The sequence below is a fragment of the Acartia tonsa genome, chromosome 5, assembly GCF_053477335.1.
Source record: "Acartia tonsa isolate MP-2025a chromosome 5, ASM5347733v1, whole genome shotgun sequence".
NCBI classification, from domain to species: Eukaryota; Metazoa; Arthropoda; class Copepoda; order Calanoida; family Acartiidae; genus Acartia; species Acartia tonsa.
In genome coordinates this window covers 51717388-51735972 of record NC_137264.1, presented here as the reverse complement: position 1 = coordinate 51735972, position 18585 = coordinate 51717388, and the positions used below count along the sequence as shown (strand labels likewise).

Below are 18585 nucleotides of genomic sequence, written 5' to 3'. Positions count from 1 at the left end.
TGGACTATCCAGTACCAAATATAATCCAACTTTGGTTCCACGACAAACGCAGGAGTCCCAAACGTCGTAGTGGACAAACGCTGGAGTGTTAAAATATTAAATTAAGTAAGTATTTCTATACAGGGTAGGTAAGGTTAAGATATGAATATACAAATAAGCTCCCCGCAGGGGTTAGGCATTTAAAAAACCTTAAACATGGTTCAAAATAGGTTAGGTTAGGTTAAGGGTCCACTCCTGCGTTTGTCCACTCCGACGTTTGGGACTCCTGCGTTTGTCCTAGGACCCTAGCTTTACCTGGTTTCATGGGTTTCAGAGCTCGATTTTCATGGAAACAACCTTTTTTTTTATCTATTTGCCTGATCCAATCTTCCCCAAACAATTTTAAATTGACTATTGGCAGAATAAGTGTACAATAATCTTTAGTTGAAAGATTGTCTCTCTTTTTCTCTCTCTTTCTTTCTCTCTCTCATTATCTATCCGTTATTCAGATTTATTTTTCAACTTTTAAAGGAAACGAAGTTGCGGGTTTCGTCGTATTTTAAAATTAGCTTTTCTCCTATTTCTAGCCTCTGCGGGAGGCTCTAACCCTGCGGGGCAATCATCAACATTTACCCAACCTAAAAGAACCAATCAAAAGCTACTGTGATAATTCAACGAAACCTCCTAGTTCGTTTTCTTTCCATGATCCTTTAATTTTATGTAGAAGAGAAGGGTGGAGTACGGGCTGGCCACATACTGACAGATGAGCGGAGGCTGAATGTCGCCATCACCAGAGCTAAGTGCAAGCTCGTTCTTGTTGGCTGTCTAGACACCCTGGTCAGGGAATATCAACCTTTTAGGTAAGCTTCAAATTAGAGAGTAGAGTGGAGATAATGGGCTGTTTATTGCACTAGTCCCCAAAGTTTTATAATAACGCTTTCTTGTTCGTTGGCTTAACATCTTTGGGGACTTTTGATTGGTTGATTCATTATGTTGAGATTTACCACGTTTCAACCACTATTTTAATCTACATAAGGGGAAATTTTTTGCATCATCATTGGGGATGCACATCAATTTATCGGTCATTGTCTTATCCTTTAAGATCCCTGGCTTTAAATAGGTCAAAACGAGTTGTATTTTTTTATTTATAAATGCCGTAGTACACGGTGTTTTGAAAAATTCTAAAAGCATTTATGTCCTTTTATATAAGAAAAATTTCACCTTTTCTTTTTAAAAAAATGGTTTGATTTAGATTAAGTCAAATAAGAAATTGCACTTCTTTCAACCCCCCCCCCCCCCCCCCCCACCTCACCCCATCTAGAAAAAATATTAACGTCCTTCCTTAGTTCTATAGATGTTATATTGATTTTTTTTCATAAATCTACGGTGTACTTATTAATTTAAATCTTAATAAGTCGTAAAATAATAATTTGTTTAGTCTTTAATCAAGTTTTAGGAAATTAATTTTAAAAGGATAAATGTTTTATTAATGCGTTGCAGAATCTTTATTTTTAATTCCAATAATATTAATGATTAAGAATTTAATAAATTTTATTGCGTGTATTTTTTTAATAGGTATATTGGTTTCGTAGAAATCATTTAGAAAATTTATGGATCCAATCTATTTTATAAAAAAAGAAATAGGATGGTTTACGTAGTTTAGGTAATGCTTAGATTTCCGTAATGGATCTCTAGGGGCCCAGCTGCTTGTGTTAGTTTTTTTCTCCTTTTCTAAATTTCAAATTCTTTATTTGTTGGCTAGTAAATAGTTGAAGGTCGTCTTGTTTTTATCTTTGAAAATAATTCAAAATAGATGTTTCAACTTAAAATCAAGATATCTTGTACTAACGTTGATGAAATGAATATTGCGCCTTTTCCAAATGATATTTTTACGGAGCTACTGTTGGCCATTATTCGTCCTTGTTATTTCATTACAAAATTGTGTACATTTTTTGAAAGCGAAGCTTTTCTATAATTAGGGTCTGTCCGTACGTCTGTGTCCGTCCGTCCGTCCGTCCGTAACGGATAGCTTTTTTCGCTAATTTAGGCATGTTAGAATTGTCCTATTCATTTCAAACTTTGCATGGTGATTCCTGTAGTAGTTTAAAAAGCGTAGCAACTCTATAATCATTACCAGAATGTCCGTACGTCCATTTTAAACATGTTTATTTTTTAACTTTTTTAACAACAAATTTTTATGTGATCTAATAATCCGATTGATCTGAATTTTTGGTATACTGATTCCTGGGACAACAAAGTACAATATTATAAGCGAAGTAACTCTATAATCAAGTCCTAAAAATGTAAGTATGTCCATAAACATTACTCTGTATCAAGCAGTTTTTCAACAATTTTACTTACAATTTTGCATCGACATTTATTCATTTATATTCTGATTATTCAGTTCTGACACTTTACTAGTGTTAGTGCCCGTTTGTCCTACCGTTTCAGTGCTTCGCTTTTTATGGATGTTGTCATCCTTGTTAATAAAAAATTTATCGCATGTGCAATGTGTTATTAAAAGTTAGATAAATTCTTTATATTCTGCACAAAGAGTCTTAGTTGCCAGGAATCTAAAGCTAGATATGACATTGGAAAATGTACATCCCCAATGATGGTAAATAAAATTACCGCTACAATGACTTGAAACGTTTGGACACTCAATCTAATGAACGAACTAATCAAAGTCCCCAAAGTTGTTGAGTACGAATGAGAAAACGTTAGTATAAAACTTTGGGGACTAATAAACAGCATTAAGTCCCCTACCCTCCTTGTAATAAACAGCTCAATGTCCCCTCCCTCCCTGTCAGGAATTTCTCCTTGGACCGTGATAGTTAACGTATTTTTATTAGTATTACAAGCTACTCTACAACTAGGGTTGATCAGTTCGTATGTTTCTCCGCCTGTGTACGTCTGTAAGTCAGTCCGATTAAATTAACAGAAAACCTCAAACTTTATTTTATTTAAGCCTGGTAGCTACGTCTTTTTACGAAAGGCCAGTAATATTTTTTTTCATTTCGAATAGGCATCAGTTTTCTTGACATCTTGATCATGAAGCAGCTTACAGTGCCTTATACAAAATGACGTCATACAATAAGAATGACCAATGATAGGCCAGTGTACATTTTACCATTGGTCAATTACAAATACAATCTTAAAACACAAAAATCAATTATCAACTTTTGGAACAATCTATTAACAGAAGTGAAAATGTAAAACAATTTAAAGAAAAACTAAAAACACTTACAATTGATGCATGAATCCAGTGAAAATGTCACATTTTAAATTTTAAATTTTGTTAATAGACACTTGATTCCTGAGACAATATGATATTCCTTTAATGAACCTCTTGGTCCGCATGGAATTAAAACAATCAAATCAAAATGTTTACTGGCTTATCATTGGTCATTTGTATTGTATGACGTCATCTTTTATTATCTCTATAAGCTGTTTCATTTTTTTGTTTATTTCAGGGATATGAAAATTTTCCTAGAAGAGAACAGAATTGTACAAATTACAAACAAAACAGAATTCTAATCAATAGATAGATAGGTTTTTAAAACGCCTGTGTTGTAATCTTCTTTTGTCTTATCTTTCTCGTAGGATTAGTAATTTTGATTTATATTAGTTTAAATTTTTGCCACTTGGCGTCTCAAATCAAAATACATTTATGATATTATTAAAGACTTATTTTCATCAGACAGTACCAAAAATAATTTATATTTTTCATAAAAAAATTAAATAATGCAAATATAAATACGTAAATTGTTTTAAAATACATTTGAAAAAAAATAAACCAATAGTATTTAGTAGGTTAATAAAAGTAATAAATATCACTTATTCATTTTGTAATTGAATTCATTCATTGCAATTCCAACATCCCAAATATTTGTTCGAGAAACTAATAGATCTCATAATTTATTCTAAAAATATAAATATAATAAGAAGGTTCCCATGGAATTGGTCTTATTGGATTAATAAAAATGCATTTGATATTTTTTACCTAGGTAATATCACAATAGTAAAATAATCACAAAATTATTGTTAATGTTATTTTATAGGTATGGTTCTTCGATTAAACTGATGAACCTTCTACCTACAGGCGCTTTTTTCTTTTATTTGTAATATCAATGGTCCAGTTTCTATAAAGCATTAGGATTCAATCTTTGGGTACCATAGTGGTACTAAAATTATCTGTGATTCAATTATATTTTTATTTGACACATTTTGATCATTTATTTGGAAGATTTTATATTATAAGTATCCTGTGATATACTTTTTTATCATTTACCTAATATTTTTTTGTAAAGTAGTTAATTTTGTTTCTTGACTTTCAAATCCAATGTACCTAATTTTTTATATTTTTAAGACTGAAAATTATTTTTTAAACGTATAATGATAAATTTTAGTTTACTAACCTACCCATGTGGTCTAAATCATATGTGATTTCAGAAAACTCAATGGAGAATGTTAGAAAGCTGTTAAGATTTGGTGGCAAGGTTGTTCTGACGGGTTGTGTCTATAAGTAAGTATTATTCACTCCAACTGTAGCTTAGCGCATCCGCTAGTCGATGGGAATTTGCAGGGCTCGTTCTTAACCACGTCATATAAGACGTACCTATTGATGTGCGACATTAATAGTAAGAGTACGGTGAACTCATGACCATGCTGCACAGCTAGAACTCCAAGACAAAGGTCGTAAAATCATAGGGTTGGTTGTCAGCAATAGTTGGGAGGTTAGTGCCGTGTGCCCCACTGTGAAGGTCTTGCCCATCTTTGTTACCAAAACCGTTCCCAGAGGTATTCCCTCGAAACACAAAACGTTGGATGCGCCAGGTTCAAGTCTGGGCCACAGCAAATCATATTCAAGGGAATGGTAACTACTGCTGCTATGCTTAAACAGCCATCTTTTCTAGAAATTATATCCCCCCCCCCCCTACAAAAAAATTTGGGATGAAGTGTTGTGTTGTGTAATTGGGATTCTTCGGTCAATCTCTTTTTGAAGGCTGCTTGATTACCCTCCTATTCTCCTACTATATAAAATAGTAAGGGTTTTTGTCTGAAGCTTAAGATATCAAAAACTACTGAACCGATTCGGTTCTTAGATTTAGGCAAGCTTCACATAGGTCTTGTAATGATTTTAGGCCAGTTTAATATCTGATTTAAGTTTTGGGATAGTTTTTGGCTATTTTTATACTCATTTATACTTCAAATACTACGCCAGGGGCGCGGCAACTAGTAAAGAATGTAGTGCTACCTAAATAGGGGAAGGTAGGTTGTGCTAAAATTCCGTAAAGGTGCGAGTTTTAAGGCTTAAAAACAGTAGGTAGTAGAACGATAATATTCACTAAATATGTTTATTCCTTATTAAAAAGAACTATAGACAAAAAAATTGTATTAAACTTAACATAAATTTTATCGTTTTACTACTGTTTTTAAGCCTTAAAACTTACACATTTACGTAATTTTAGCACAATCTACCTCCCACTTTATTTATAAACTAGCGGCTACGCCCCTAGATGCCTCTAGTGGCACTTTGAATGTTTTTTTTTTATTTAAAATTTCTAATTACAGAAATAATTGGTTTATGTTTCGTTGGAGTCTCTTTTTCGGGAGGGGTAATTTTTTTCTAGGGGCGATTTCTCCTGATAGGGTGGTGGTACCCTCCCCCAAAATAGTTATAAACCTTCCTGGGACTTATGAGAAGCTACCTTGTTAAGGAGAACCCGATCGGTTCAGCGGTAAGCGAGATCCTTCGGTACAAACACACAGACATCCTGTTACTTTAGTATAAGGATATAAAAACATTAGGTATTAATAAAAAGTATTAGGTAGGTAAATCCTACGTGCCATTGATATTTTTTTTATTTTAGAACTTTTACACATTATGTTTTTGATTTCTGGATGGTTCTAGAAAACTCTATGGAACCAACTTTATCTCATGGTACGATAATATTGTTTCTCGTATTCATTCGAATCCGGTGGACAGGAACCGGTTCTCATCCATACGGTCTAGCATCGTATTATATCCAGCTTTCTACGAATATAAAAATGTACAATCATATGATTAAAACCAGTTTTTTTAGCCCGCGCCTTAGGCACCTCGGGGCTAAAAAACTGGTTTTAATCTTATAATTGTACATTCTATATCCGCGGAAAGCCGTTTATAATACGATGCTATTCTGCTTTTAACAGCAAATCTACTTGATGACTTTTTGTCCGTAATAATAAAAATTACCTACCATTTTTTCTCCTGTTTTTTTTTTCATTTTTCCTCTTTCCCCAATATTTATCTAGTTTTTCCCTCCAAGAATAGAAAAAATAGAAAAAATGGAAAAAATGTTTTCAGAGCTGGATCTTTAAATGTGTATCCGTTGCCGTTGCCGCTGCCAGAAGTACAGCCACTAACCTAATAGCGATCTTTAAATCAAATTGGCTACGCGTGGCCACAGCTTTAAATCTTAAAATCACAACCACTTTTTGAATTTTTAGTAAAAATATGAAGAAAAAAAATAATAATAATATGTAAAAACTTCAAACTTTTACAAATCCATGTTTTATTGGCAGCCACGAATACGGCCACGACTACGGCAACGGCTACACAAGCTCTGTACTCTTTATTTTTAAATCCCCCCCCCCCCTTTCTGCAGAATATAATACACCCATGTATTGATGTTATCATCTTAGTTGTTCAATATATTATTTCCAGGTGAAATAGTTTTGAGTTGTCCCGCAGGAAGACTGAACCTTAAAGATTTACTACGTGGAGACGTTGTTATTACAAGGTACACTCAATTACAGATAATTCATATAAAAAGTAACAGGATTTCCGTCTGTTGCAAAGGATTTAGCTCACTGCTAAACCGATTTGGTTCTCCTTTACTGATAAGTTTCTTATTGGTCCAATAAATATTTTAATCAACCCTAGAAATTTCCGCAAAATTTCTATTTTTCTTCTCTTTCTTTCTCTCAATGCAAATTAAAAGCAGGGAGGGAGGGGACAATGGGCTGTTCATTACACTTGTACCCAATGTTTAAAAATAATGTTTTTTTTTTATCATTGATTTAATAACTTTAGGGACGTGAATTTTGATTGGTTGATTCATTAAACTGAGTGTTCAAACGTTTCAATCACTAATTTTAATCTACAGAAGGGGAAATTTAGTGTATCATCATTGGGGATGTACATAAATTTATTGGCCTTTGTCTTTTACCTTAAGATCTCTGAATAAAAAGTATATTTTAGAGATCCAACCCAGCCCCAAGAAAGAATTTGTAAAAGAATTGTTGGTCTGCCAGGTGACAGAGTGCCTGGACATTATAAAGGGCCAGAAATGTTTGTACCTGCCGGACAGGTATGGATGGACGGATTGATTGATTGTTAGTTTGATGCATTGATAAAAGATTGATAGATTGATGGAATTTATATAAATGAGTTTTATGGATTGATAGATTAATAGATTGGTGGATTGATAGATTAATAGATCGATGGATTGATTAATGATTTTATGGATAGATAAATTGATTTATGGTTTTATCAATTGATTTTATTTCAATGATATTTTACAATTTATATATTTTATTGCGCCTAATTATTGTGGAAAGTTTTAATTTGTATTCTAAATTATTTACATAAAATAAATTTGTTTAAATTTTCCAGCATTAATATTATGTTTTTTTATTGATAAAATAAACAGAGATTATATTATCCATTTAAGTTAAGCTCACAAAGTCAGACAGATGAACAAACGAATATATCTATCGACAGTGTTTGTTTAAATTTATTTTAACTAGGGTTGGGTCGGATACTTATTTGGCCGGATACCAGATACTGGATATCCGGCTGATTTATAATGCCGGATATCCGGTTCTGGCCGGATATCTGACCAATGTTCGATATCCGGCAATTTACAGAATATCCGGCCGGATAACCAGATATCCGGCGTCAAAAATCAGCCGGATATCATGTAACTGGATAGTTTTAATATCCCGCCGATATCCGGCCGGATATTGAAAATGACCGGATATCCGGCCCAACCCTAATTTTTACGTCTAAAAGTTTCTGGGAATTTTCGGTTTCCTAAGGGGCGTTTCGCCATATGTTCACAGTATGTTTTGATAGGTTATTTTAGGTTAGGTTAGGTTACGTAAATGTTAAACATTTACCCACAGGGGATAGAAATAGGAGAAAAGCTACTGTGTAAATACGACTAAACGCCTAAGTTTTTTTTGTAAAACTGTTTAATATTAACTTACTTTCCTGCTAACATTATGCCTAATCGTCCTTGTAATCACCTAATAGCATCAAAATAATTTTAGATTTGGTTGGAAGGCGATCATCGAGCTGTGTCAAGAGACTCCAATACTTATGGAGCTGTACCTTTAGGTAAAATTCATTTCAAAGCCTTATAAGATCTTAAGGGATAAGACAATGGACGATAAAATTCATATACATACAACCAACAAATAAAATAATGTGGTTATGAAACTTAGGGTACCAATGTGTCTAATTAAAAATTTCTATTAAAATCTACCATTTATACTCGTGTGTTAAGGATGGCAAAGTTAGCTATAGAGCAGATGCTAATTGGCTAAGGGAATCTTCAATAGAAATTTCATTATCCTATCTTATATAGCAGCTGAGTAACACCCGTTAAACTTATTACATTACACTACAGACAAACATTTTAGTATATACCTAGTAGTTTCGCTACTAATAAAATAATGAATTAGTAAATAACTTTGGCGCTATGACACAAAGTACCCTCCAGGGCACCGATAACCCCACGCCCAGTGTTGCGGATCCGCATTGATTGTATGCGGATCCGGATCCTCCAAATTTGGTCAGTGCGGATCCGGATCCTTGACAATAAAAATAAAATTACCAAATTTTTCAAAAAATATTTATTCTTTAATCTCGAAGTCAAAAATACTTTTAATTTTCAAGTCTGAACCTAAACCTTAAAGATTGGCTCTGATCACGAGAATGTCTGAGATGATGTCCTCCTTTGTAAAATTTGTAGATTTGTAAGTGACTATTTTATATAAATTTAGGTAGATTTTTCCATAAATTTATACCCAAGGATCCGGATCCACAACTCTGCCCACGCCCCAACCTTTCAAAAAAATTGAAGCTATATGTTTGTTTGTTTTATAGGGGTTTGGAAAAGGATAAAAACTATCCCCATCACTAAGTGGGGGGCGGGAACAGGAGGGTTTATTCCTCAACCGAGCACTTGTGTCTACCATATTTTTACATTCTAAAGAATTCAACTAATTTACTAAATATGACTTTTGGTCCAATTTTTAAAATTCTTATTTAATTTATCAGAGAGAGACGAGGAATTTTCAACAAAAAATCTGTTTTTTTAGTGATAAAAAAATTTACATCACAACCTTGTCGCAAAGATTTTGGAAAATTGTACCCTAAGTTTTATAATACGTTATCTTATTCGTTGGCTTAAACACTTAAATACTTTTTTTTGAACTCTAATGGTTTAAAACTAGAAGTTTACTAACTCTCATCTAATTGAATTTTTAGTAGCGAAGCTACTCTATAATTCGAAATGTCCGTCCGTCCGTCCGTCCGTCCGTCTGTCCGTCCGTCCGTGTAAGACAGAATAGGGGAAACGTGATTTTCTCGGCTCCTATTAAAGATAGACAGCTGAAATTTTTTGACAACATTCCCATTATTAAGGAGCACAATTAACTATGAAACATCAAGGGCGGTCGAACCGCTTTTTAGCAGGTTTTAGGCTATTTTTGTATTTTTCACATTTTTCTCCATATCTTCAGTGTTTATGGTCCGATTTTCAAAATTTTTTCAGTTATTGATATCAAAATTAAATTTCCTGTCGTTTACAGAAAAAAACCATGACGGCCACACTGCCATTTTGCAGGTTTTAGGCTATTTTTGTATTTTTCACATTTTCACCATATCTTCAGTGTTTATGGTCCAATTTTCAAAATTTTTTTCAGTTATAGACATTAGACATAAGAATTAAATTTCCCTTCGTTTAAAGAAAACAACCATAACGGCCAGACTGCCTTTTTGCAGGTTTTAGGCTTTTTTTGTATTTTTTACATTATTTACATTATCTTCAGTGTTTATGGTCCGATTTTCAAAATTTTTTCAGTTATAGATATCAAAATTAAATTTCACGTTGTTTAAAGAAAACAACCATGGCGGTCCGACTGCCTTTTATCAGGTTTTTGGCTATTTTTATATGTTTTACATATTTCCCCATATATTTGGTGTTTTGGTCCCAATTTCAAACTTTTTTGGGATATTAGTATCAAAATAATTTTTCCCATTGTTATGAGAATCTTTTATGTAATCTACTTTGACTGTCGTCATCATTAAAAATAAAACAAGGTTTCGTGTTTATTTTCTCCAATAAATCTATTCTTGATTTTAATAAATACACTTTAAATCTACTTTTACGTATTTCCATCCACGATTTTTTGTGCTTCGCTACTTATGGATGTTGTCATCCTTGTTTTTATTATCATTGTTGAAGTAAATTGTGTATCATTAAGTTTTTTTATTGTAGATCCAACAGATCTATAGTATAGATGTATGTACATATAACTATCTCCCTCCCTTTTTCAATGACCTTTTTTTGTCTGCTAGCGAATTGGTTTTTGCAACTTGGCTGTGTTAATATCCCCGACACCATTGATTGATTTTCAATGAACCAATTGAGAGTAATGTAATGGGGAGAAACAGTTATTTAACCCTTTCTCCCTCTAGTGTTTTACTCGGATGTTAATCCTTGTTAAGTTCTTAATCCTATTATATAAAGTAGTAAGCGTTTTTTGTCTGTCCCAAAGGATCTCGCTAACCGCTGAACCGATATTGTTCTCCTCTACAGTGAAACTTCTTATAGGTCCTTGGAAGGTTTTAAACTATTTTTGGAGAGGGTGTCTTCACCCCCTCCCCCCAAAAAATATTTTTTTAACTCTTTTGAAACTCAAATTTAAAATGGGATGGGTCGACTTTCTCCCTCCTACCAATGCCCCTAGAGGCTTCTAGAGGCATAGCCGCTAGTAAATGTATAAAAGGGGACTATCTAGTATCCACGAACAAGAAGCAAGTAATTCTAAGCACATTCCAGCATTGATCCATATCATTTTTTTAGTGGATATACTAGGTTTATGTTTAATATTTGGTTTATCGACTAAAAGGTTAGGTTTCACCATATGTAAAAAAAACTTTGAAATGTTAAGCATCTGTTAGTGCAATATCATCAAATGTTTTGATGAGTTCAAACTGTTGTTAAAAAGCTTTGACATAAAAGTATATCATCTTTATTAAAAATGTATATTTAGAAAAAGGGTTGGCATTATCCTCTTAGAATTTTTTTTTCAATATTGAAAATTTGAGTACCTTGGACTCAAAAATATGCGGATCCGGATCCGAAACCCTGTTAGAATCACTTGCTCTTGTTCGTGGATAGTCCCCTTTAAATGATTTGTTTTCAGGTTTAGTGGAGGGTAAGCTGATATGCTCTGTGTGGCCCATCAATTTTAAACAAAACCAACTTCATAGGGAAATTTGATGCATCTTCCCATCAACAGATCTTTACGACAAACAAACATCCTCCATCCTACTACTTTACTTCTGCATACCATCACATCCGCATAATGTTTTACAATCACAATAAGAAACCATAAGGATATTTAATTAATTACGGATAAGAAAATGCCGTTTTACAAAGTTGTACGCTTTAATCTGCAATATTTGAAGGTTGACGAAAATTTTCATATAAATTTTCGCAATAATTTACTTATTTTCTCTATAAGATAAAAGCGATGCATGTAATTTTTTAAAAATTCGGATAAAAATTTTTTAAACCGCGAAAACTGAGATCTTAAATTTGCGTCACTCTTCCAGTGTTGCGTATGACCGCGTACGACTGAGAGAAACGGCATTTTCTTACCCGTCATTTATTTGTGGTTCTGATGTTAACGTGTGCGGAAATGAATTCACACCTGAGATCAAGGAAAGAAAACTAAGTTGCGGGTTTCTGTCGTCTTTTCACAGTAGCTTTTCTCATATTTCTAGCCATTGCAGGGGGCTCTAACCCTGCGGGGCAATCATAACCTATCAAAAGATACTATGAAAATACGACGAAACCCGCTACTTCGTTTTCTTTCCATGATCCCACATCTGTTACTTATCATCTCATTAAAAGTGCCATTGCTATCATAATGAAGAATATTTTTATATAATATTCCCCTTATTTCATTACTTTGAACAAACGACAGAAAATTTAAAAAAAAAATGCTTAACTATGCACTAAAATTTTATATTTTCATAGTAACATAAAATGGATTTTTTTAAATGACCAGGTTTAGCCAATAAGCGAATTAATTTAAGCTAAAACAGTTTTGGGGTCAAATTTATCGAGGTGTCGAGTTTGTCTTTTTAGGTACTCGAAGGGATATTTTCAATGATATCCCAAACTCCAAAAACCAGTTGATTTTAGCCATGTGTGAAATAGTTGACGCTTATTTTTTTCCCCTAGATTTTTTTACTTGCTTATTAGTTATACCTTTTTTCTTCAATTATTATGTCTAATTATCCAGTTTTCGAAGCCGTTTGATTTTGGTGCGGCTCCGTCTCCGCGGAGCCGTATGTGATGATACGGCTCCAGCTCCGGCTCCGACCTAAAATCAAGAAAATCTCGACACATTTTTTTTCTCCCGAGTCTATTTTTGACTTTTGAAGGAATTAAAAGTTCAATTTTTGATAAAAATGGACTTGAAAAACTTAAAAAGGGCATTTGCACATGACAAAACAGAGTTACCAAATTATAATTTGTAAAAAATCTCTTTATTTATCTAGTCCGGAGCTGGAGCCGTTTTTAACGAAAATCCTGGCTCCAGCAAAATATGGCGGCTCCACGGATCCCGGCTTCGGCTCTGAAACACTGTAACAAGGACATGATACTCTAGTCAAAGAACAGTAGCGCTACTAAAAATGTAAACCAGGGTTGTTTATTTTCTATAATCCCCTTCCATTCCTGGGGGTTGGGGGATTTCTAGAAAGGAAATGTAAATCTACAGAATAAAGGGCAAATTTTGTTGATCATCATTTGGGATGTACAACAAGTTAGTGTCCATTGTCTTATCCCTTAAGATTCCTGAGTTTCGTTATCATGTGTAAATAAAAGATGTTTTTTTGTGTTTGTAAAATAATTGGATTCTAATACTTTTCAGTATGGCTTCTAAACCGACTTAAATCCGCTAGAATAGAACCGGTTCTGAGCCATACTGGAATCTCATGTATCGTATCGTATTAAACACAATTTTCCATGAGAAATAAGATTTAAAAAAAAAACATATTATTAATACCAGTTGTTTTGGAGCGGGTTTTCGGCTCAGTGGGGCAAATAAAACTAGAATTAACCTTTTTCATTTTACTATCCTCGGAAAGGTGTCTATAATACAATGCGATAAATAATAATAGTCTCATCCATGTTACATCACCAACTATTGTCATTCAAAGGTTGAAAGATTTAGAACAATGAACTATATAAGTGAATCTTTCCCTCAAACTGTGCAAACTAGTTTTTGCCAATATCTGGGATTAAAATTTAGATTATATTCTCCCATTTTCCACCAACCAAAATTTCGTTCTACCAAAGAAGGAATTTGTTATCATTAGTGATGGGAAGATTTCATTATTGTCCATTGTCCTATCTATAATGTCTACATTGATGATTTTTATAACTTTTCAATATTAATCATACAAATAGAGCTTTTAGGGCGCGGGGGGGGTGTCGCATTTGCAAACTCAAAACAGTGAAATAAAGGCTTTCTGTTAGTTTTATAATCTAGGTAATTAGTAATGTTTTTAGCATTAATGTATTAACAACAAAAAATAATGTCATTTGGCTGTGATTCAAAATTGTAAAACACAGAAACAATGCATAACATTGAACAATTTTTGTAAAAAAAATATTAGGTACCTATTGGGAGGGCGGAGAAAATGACTTTATGATTGTCCAAGTGCTTTGCACTACTTTTGGATGTTGTCATGCTTGAAGAAATTTTAAAGAAATATATTAAAACCTTAAAATTTAATGGCCATTGTTCAGATTATACAAGAATTATGGCATTAAGAAGTAAAACAAAATTAAATACATACATGTTAATGTAGAAGAAAATAGGTAAATGATAAAATTACAAATAATTTGTTAAAACTAAATTTCAGACCAAAAAAGACCAAGAAAAATGGCATTAAGAAATGAAAACAATATTGAGGGTAAGGTTGATCCAGCAAATGGTATCTTTGTTGAAATGGAGGGAGTTATGGAAGTTAGGTAAGGCCTGCCTTATACATAAAACTAGCGGCTTCGACCCTAGAGGCACTTGAGAAGGGGTAAATAAATTCTATAAACCAATTTTTTATTATACATTTAAAAAGAAAAAGTGATCGATTTTTTTGAGGGGGTAATTTTTTCTAAGGACAATTTCTCCTAAGAGGGTGATGGTACCCTTTCCCCAAAAAGTTAAAAATCATCTTCAGATCTATGAGCGAGAAGCTAACGTTTAAAGTTGAACCATATCGGTTCAGCAGTTAGCAAGTTCTTTCGGTACTTATAGACAGAAGACATTCTTTTACTTATTATAACGATAACAGGTGGATGTGTGTCTGTTTACTTACTTGTTTACTTGTATGTGTTTTCTTCGGTAAGCTCGTAAAGCCATGATGAAGAATTCAGTCTCTGCTGGTTAATTTTTTCTCGCTCATCCACTGAACTAGTCTTTTTTTAAATGTTGTCACTTGTCTGATACTTTTTATGTCACTTGGTAATGGGTTCCAAATATCTGCCGTTCTCACTGTGAAAAAGTTTTTTCTAATTTCTAGGTTAGATCTCTCTTTTATTATGTTTAAAGAGTCTGTTTGTGAACTGTTCTTTCTGGGTTCACTTCCGGGTGTCTATAATTACACTTCACATGTCCAATATTTGTGATTAACTTGTGCATCTGAATAATATCGAACATAAGTCTCCTTTTTTCTAGACTCCAAAGACAAAGCTCTTTCAGTTTTTCAACATAATCTTTACCTTGAAGTCCAGAAATCATTTTGACAGCTTTAACTTGTACTTCTTCTAAAACAGATATATCATTGACCTGCCAGGGGGACCAGGCTACACTTGAGAATTCCATGTGTGGGCGGACATATTGTTTATACAACCTCAAGAACACTACTTTGTCTCTGTAATGAAAACATCAAGAAATTTGGCCAAGGACAACTCTTGCTCTGTTTGCAGCTTCTTGACAATGCTTTGATGGTTTTAGATCAGATGATATTTTAACGCCAATGTCTCTCTCATATTCATCTTCTTCCAATTCTTTGTAACAAAGGATCTTGCTTACCGCTAAATGATTTGGTAATCCTTTACAATGAAGCTTCTTATAAGTCCTCGAAAGTGTGTGTTCCTGTTATAAATATCGAAAATTGGTGTATAATAAAGAATTATTTTTTAGGTGTATGAGTGGGGATGATAAAATCCTAGATAGACAAGATATGTATGTATTTCAGGCAGGGGTGTATATTCTGTATGGGATTGGGATCCCCGGCTAAAATGGGGGGGGGGGGATGAAACATATGTAGGGAGGGGGAAAATGAAAAAAAATAGGACATAATGAAAACATCAGCGGATACTAATACATAAAAAAATTAAATATCGGACCAAAAAAACTAACAATATGGGAAATAATTTAAAAATTCCATCTAAAAAGTCCTCTCATCTACAGACACAAAAATCCCTTAGAATAATGGGAAATTTAATTTTAAGAAGGGTGAGGGGGGGGGGGATTTTGCATCAGGGGAAAAAATAAATCTTGTGCAGAATAAACACCCATGACTTCAGGCTGAGCTTAGGACAATTCCTGCAGATTTTTGTCACAAAGACATGAAGACAGGTGAACAATATTTGTTCTTCTGTCTAGTGTGTTGCTGTGACCTCAAAAAAGTCGACCCTAGTCTTAAAGATCATGTTGGGGGTAAAAAACATATAAGAAAAGCAATTGCATATAAACAAAGAACCTTGGGATACGAACCAGAGCCAGTGAACCAACCAAAGAAGATAAAGCTGGCAGCACCTAAACCAAGAATTGATATTTCTATATCACTACGAGAAAGACTGGAAGAATATGAAGGACCTGTTGTTGGATTATGGTAAATTTTTTATTTGTTTTTGATAAAATATGTGTTTGCTCTTATGAAAGTTTGTGTATCTTGGCTTTTTTCTTTAGATTTTCATATATTGTTTGCTAAAAGTATACAAAAATAATTTTGACATTGTCTAAAGCTTTGTATGTCGAAAAATAGATCTTTTTTCCAAAATGCACCAGTTTCAATATGAATAATTTTTTTTCTAGTTATGTAACTGAGTTTGCAGATCCGTGGAAAAAAACCTTGCCACTGATGTACAACTGCAAGCTGGAAGGATGTAAGAGTGCGTGGGGCAATTCTGACGACATGTTTAATCATGTCAAGAAAGAAAAACACATCAGAAACTATTTTAGAAGCATTTTCCCTGATGATCACCGCGTAAACTCCCAGACAAAGAATAATCTAATCAAATTGGCAATTGATTTCTGTGAGGAGCATAATATGATGCAGGCTGCAGATAGGCGCTACGATGAAATCATAACCTGCTTTGATGCTAAAGAATACCATGAAATTGCTTCACGTCCAATGGGTTGGTCTGAGAATAAGCAAAAAACAACATAAGCTTCTTTTTATATATTATTTACATAACTGAAGAAAAAATTACAATCGGCCTCCAGGTTCAGGTGCTGCAGGCCTCCCAGTGGTCTCTGGACAGGTAAAAAATCTAAATTTCTTATTTGAACAGATAGAGGTAAACTTGTACAACAAAGTAAGCATATTTTCAAATGTTATTTATGTATTTCAGGTATAAACTAAAATATTTACCTCAATAATTGAAAATATTTTCATAATATTACCTACCTACCTCATTAAAACCAAAAATTTTTATTTGTAGTCTTGTATACATAGGTATGTATTATGAAATATTTTTTTTCAGAATAAGTTGATCAAAATGATTTTTGTTTTTGTATTATGCAGTAGATTATTAAAAGCTGTTTTTATCATTGGATATCTTTCCTTAGTTCGCCTGAAATCCACAAGACTAGGAGCAGTAATTATTAACTAATGAAAGTTTACCTATTATTGAAATGGTTAATAACATTTAAAATTAATTTTATGTTTATTTTTAGTTCACTTCTAATTCTTAAGGTAAAATCTTATTTTTGAATACATGGCTTGATTCCCAATGATCCCTAGGATAAAATATGGATGGGAATTTAAATTTTTGGTTTCAATGAGGTAGGATGGTAATATAATGAAAATATAAGTTTATTTTCAATTATTGAGGTAAATAATTTTAAGTTCTTACCTGAAATACAAAAATAACATTGGAAAATAAGCTTACTTTGTTTTATAAGTATTCCTCAATACTGTTCAAATAAGAAATTTAGATTTTTTACCTGTCCAGAGACCACCTGGAGGTCTGCACACCTGAACCTGGAGGCCTTTTCAAAAATCTTAAAACTTCGTGAAATTCATCATATCAAGAATGATTTTATCCTTTATAACCTATCCTCTCAGTCTAAAGATAAAGTCTATACACCAGGTTTACGCAAATGTGTCAAAACTCCCTCCCCCCTTAAGGTGCCATGAAAATTGATCACGGTTAACCTCCACGCCAGATAAGTATATCTGAAATTTTTAAAACGCCATCTTTATAAAGTATTTTAATTTGCCTGTATGATATAAATCTCGTCAATTCAAGTGAAACTTATGTATATAACAACAATATATTTTTATATTTTTTCTAATAAAAAAAATATTATCATTCATAATAAGCTAAAAGTACCTAACAATTATCTGTAACTTGAACAAAAAAAATAAGGAAACAGACACTTTATGTTTATGTTGTAGACATTTATGTTTTTGACTTTTTCAAATGTTGTGGAAATGTTTGGCCAGAAAAAAATCCTTTAGTTGTCTTTTTGACACAGGGGTGTATATTCTACATGGGATCCCCGGCTCAGGGGGGGGGGGGGGGAAATAAAAAATAAGTGGTTGGAGGGAAAAAATGTAAAAATTAAGAAAACTGAAAACATTTTTTCCATTTCCCCCCCTCCTTGGTGAAAAAAAAACTAAAAAAATGTGTGGCAGGAGGGAAATAATAAATAAAATATAGAGTTATATAAATATTTTTCCATTTCCCCCCCCCCCCCCCCCTACTTGGTGAGAAAAAACAAGGGGGGGGAAAAAATTTAAAAATTTGTCGCTGGGGAAAAAAAATAAACCTTGTGCAGAATATACACCCCTGTTTTGACATTAACCATTGTTTCTTGTCCTTTCTGGAATTGGCTGATATGCATTTAAATCAAAATCTCTAGTGCCATTTTAGAAAATTTATGAAATAATAGAATGTACCTATATATAACAAATACTGTATTTTTAAATTAAACTCATCCTATTGTATAAAGTACTTAGTTTTTTTTTGACTGTAGCTTAAGATTTTGATAACTACTAAACTGATTGGGTTCTAA

The 18585-nt window shown here is 33.1% G+C and overlaps 3 protein-coding genes across 4 annotated transcripts in view; all 3 read left to right on the top strand.

The window, feature by feature from the left end:
* Window positions 1-4435, top strand: part of Dna2 (DNA replication helicase/nuclease 2) — a 41732-nt gene extending 37297 nt beyond the window's left edge. The window contains exons 28-29 of one of the 2 annotated variants that reach the window (XM_080162149.1): window positions 707-839; window positions 3453-4435. In XM_080162149.1, coding sequence (XP_080018275.1) covers window positions 707-839; window positions 3453-3516 — 197 coding nt within the window. In that variant the 3' untranslated portion in view covers window positions 3517-4435. Of the gene's footprint in view, window positions 1-703; window positions 840-3452 lie in introns of both variants that reach the window. The other variant, XM_080162148.1, reaches the window with a different exon arrangement.
* LOC145319795 (mitochondrial inner membrane protease subunit 1-like) lies at window positions 4404-11800 on the top strand. Its single transcript, XM_080162150.1, has 6 exons — window positions 4404-4504; window positions 5853-5923; window positions 6689-6764; window positions 7226-7334; window positions 8299-8365; window positions 11464-11800. Exons 1-6 carry the CDS (start codon window positions 4404-4406, stop codon window positions 11538-11540), a joined length of 501 nt encoding a protein of 166 aa, XP_080018276.1. The 3' UTR covers window positions 11541-11800.
* Window positions 11801-12893: 1093 nt separating this feature from the next.
* Window positions 12894-16732, top strand: LOC145320199 (uncharacterized). Its single transcript, XM_080162638.1, has 5 exons — window positions 12894-13269; window positions 13454-14309; window positions 15481-15535; window positions 15867-16174; window positions 16378-16732. The coding sequence occupies exons 2-5, from the start codon at window positions 14221-14223 to the stop codon at window positions 16730-16732; spliced, it is 807 nt and encodes a 268-aa protein (XP_080018764.1). The 5' UTR covers window positions 12894-13269; window positions 13454-14220.
* Window positions 16733-18585: the final 1853 nt, after the last annotated feature.

What these genes read in the sequence shown, in the direction of transcription:
- LOC145320199 (XM_080162638.1), top strand. Translation starts at nt 14,221, where the DNA reads ATGGCATTAAGAAATGAAAACAATATTGAGGGTAAGGTTGATCCAGCA. An exon ending in GAGGGAGTTATGGAAGTTAG is followed by an intron (nt 14,310 to 15,480) that starts GTAAGGCCTGCC and finishes ATTATTTTTTAG; the next exon opens with GTGTATGAGTGGGGATGATA. An exon ending in GGACCTGTTGTTGGATTATG is followed by an intron (nt 16,175 to 16,377) that starts GTAAATTTTTTA and finishes TTTTTTTTCTAG; the next exon opens with TTATGTAACTGAGTTTGCAG.
- LOC145319795 (XM_080162150.1), top strand. Translation starts at nt 4,404, where the DNA reads ATGTGGTCTAAATCATATGTGATTTCAGAAAACTCAATGGAGAATGTT. An exon ending in CTGACGGGTTGTGTCTATAA is followed by an intron (nt 4,505 to 5,852) that starts GTAAGTATTATT and finishes TTTTTATTTTAG; the next exon opens with AACTTTTACACATTATGTTT. An exon ending in TGTTTGTACCTGCCGGACAG is followed by an intron (nt 7,335 to 8,298) that starts GTATGGATGGAC and finishes AAATAATTTTAG; the next exon opens with ATTTGGTTGGAAGGCGATCA.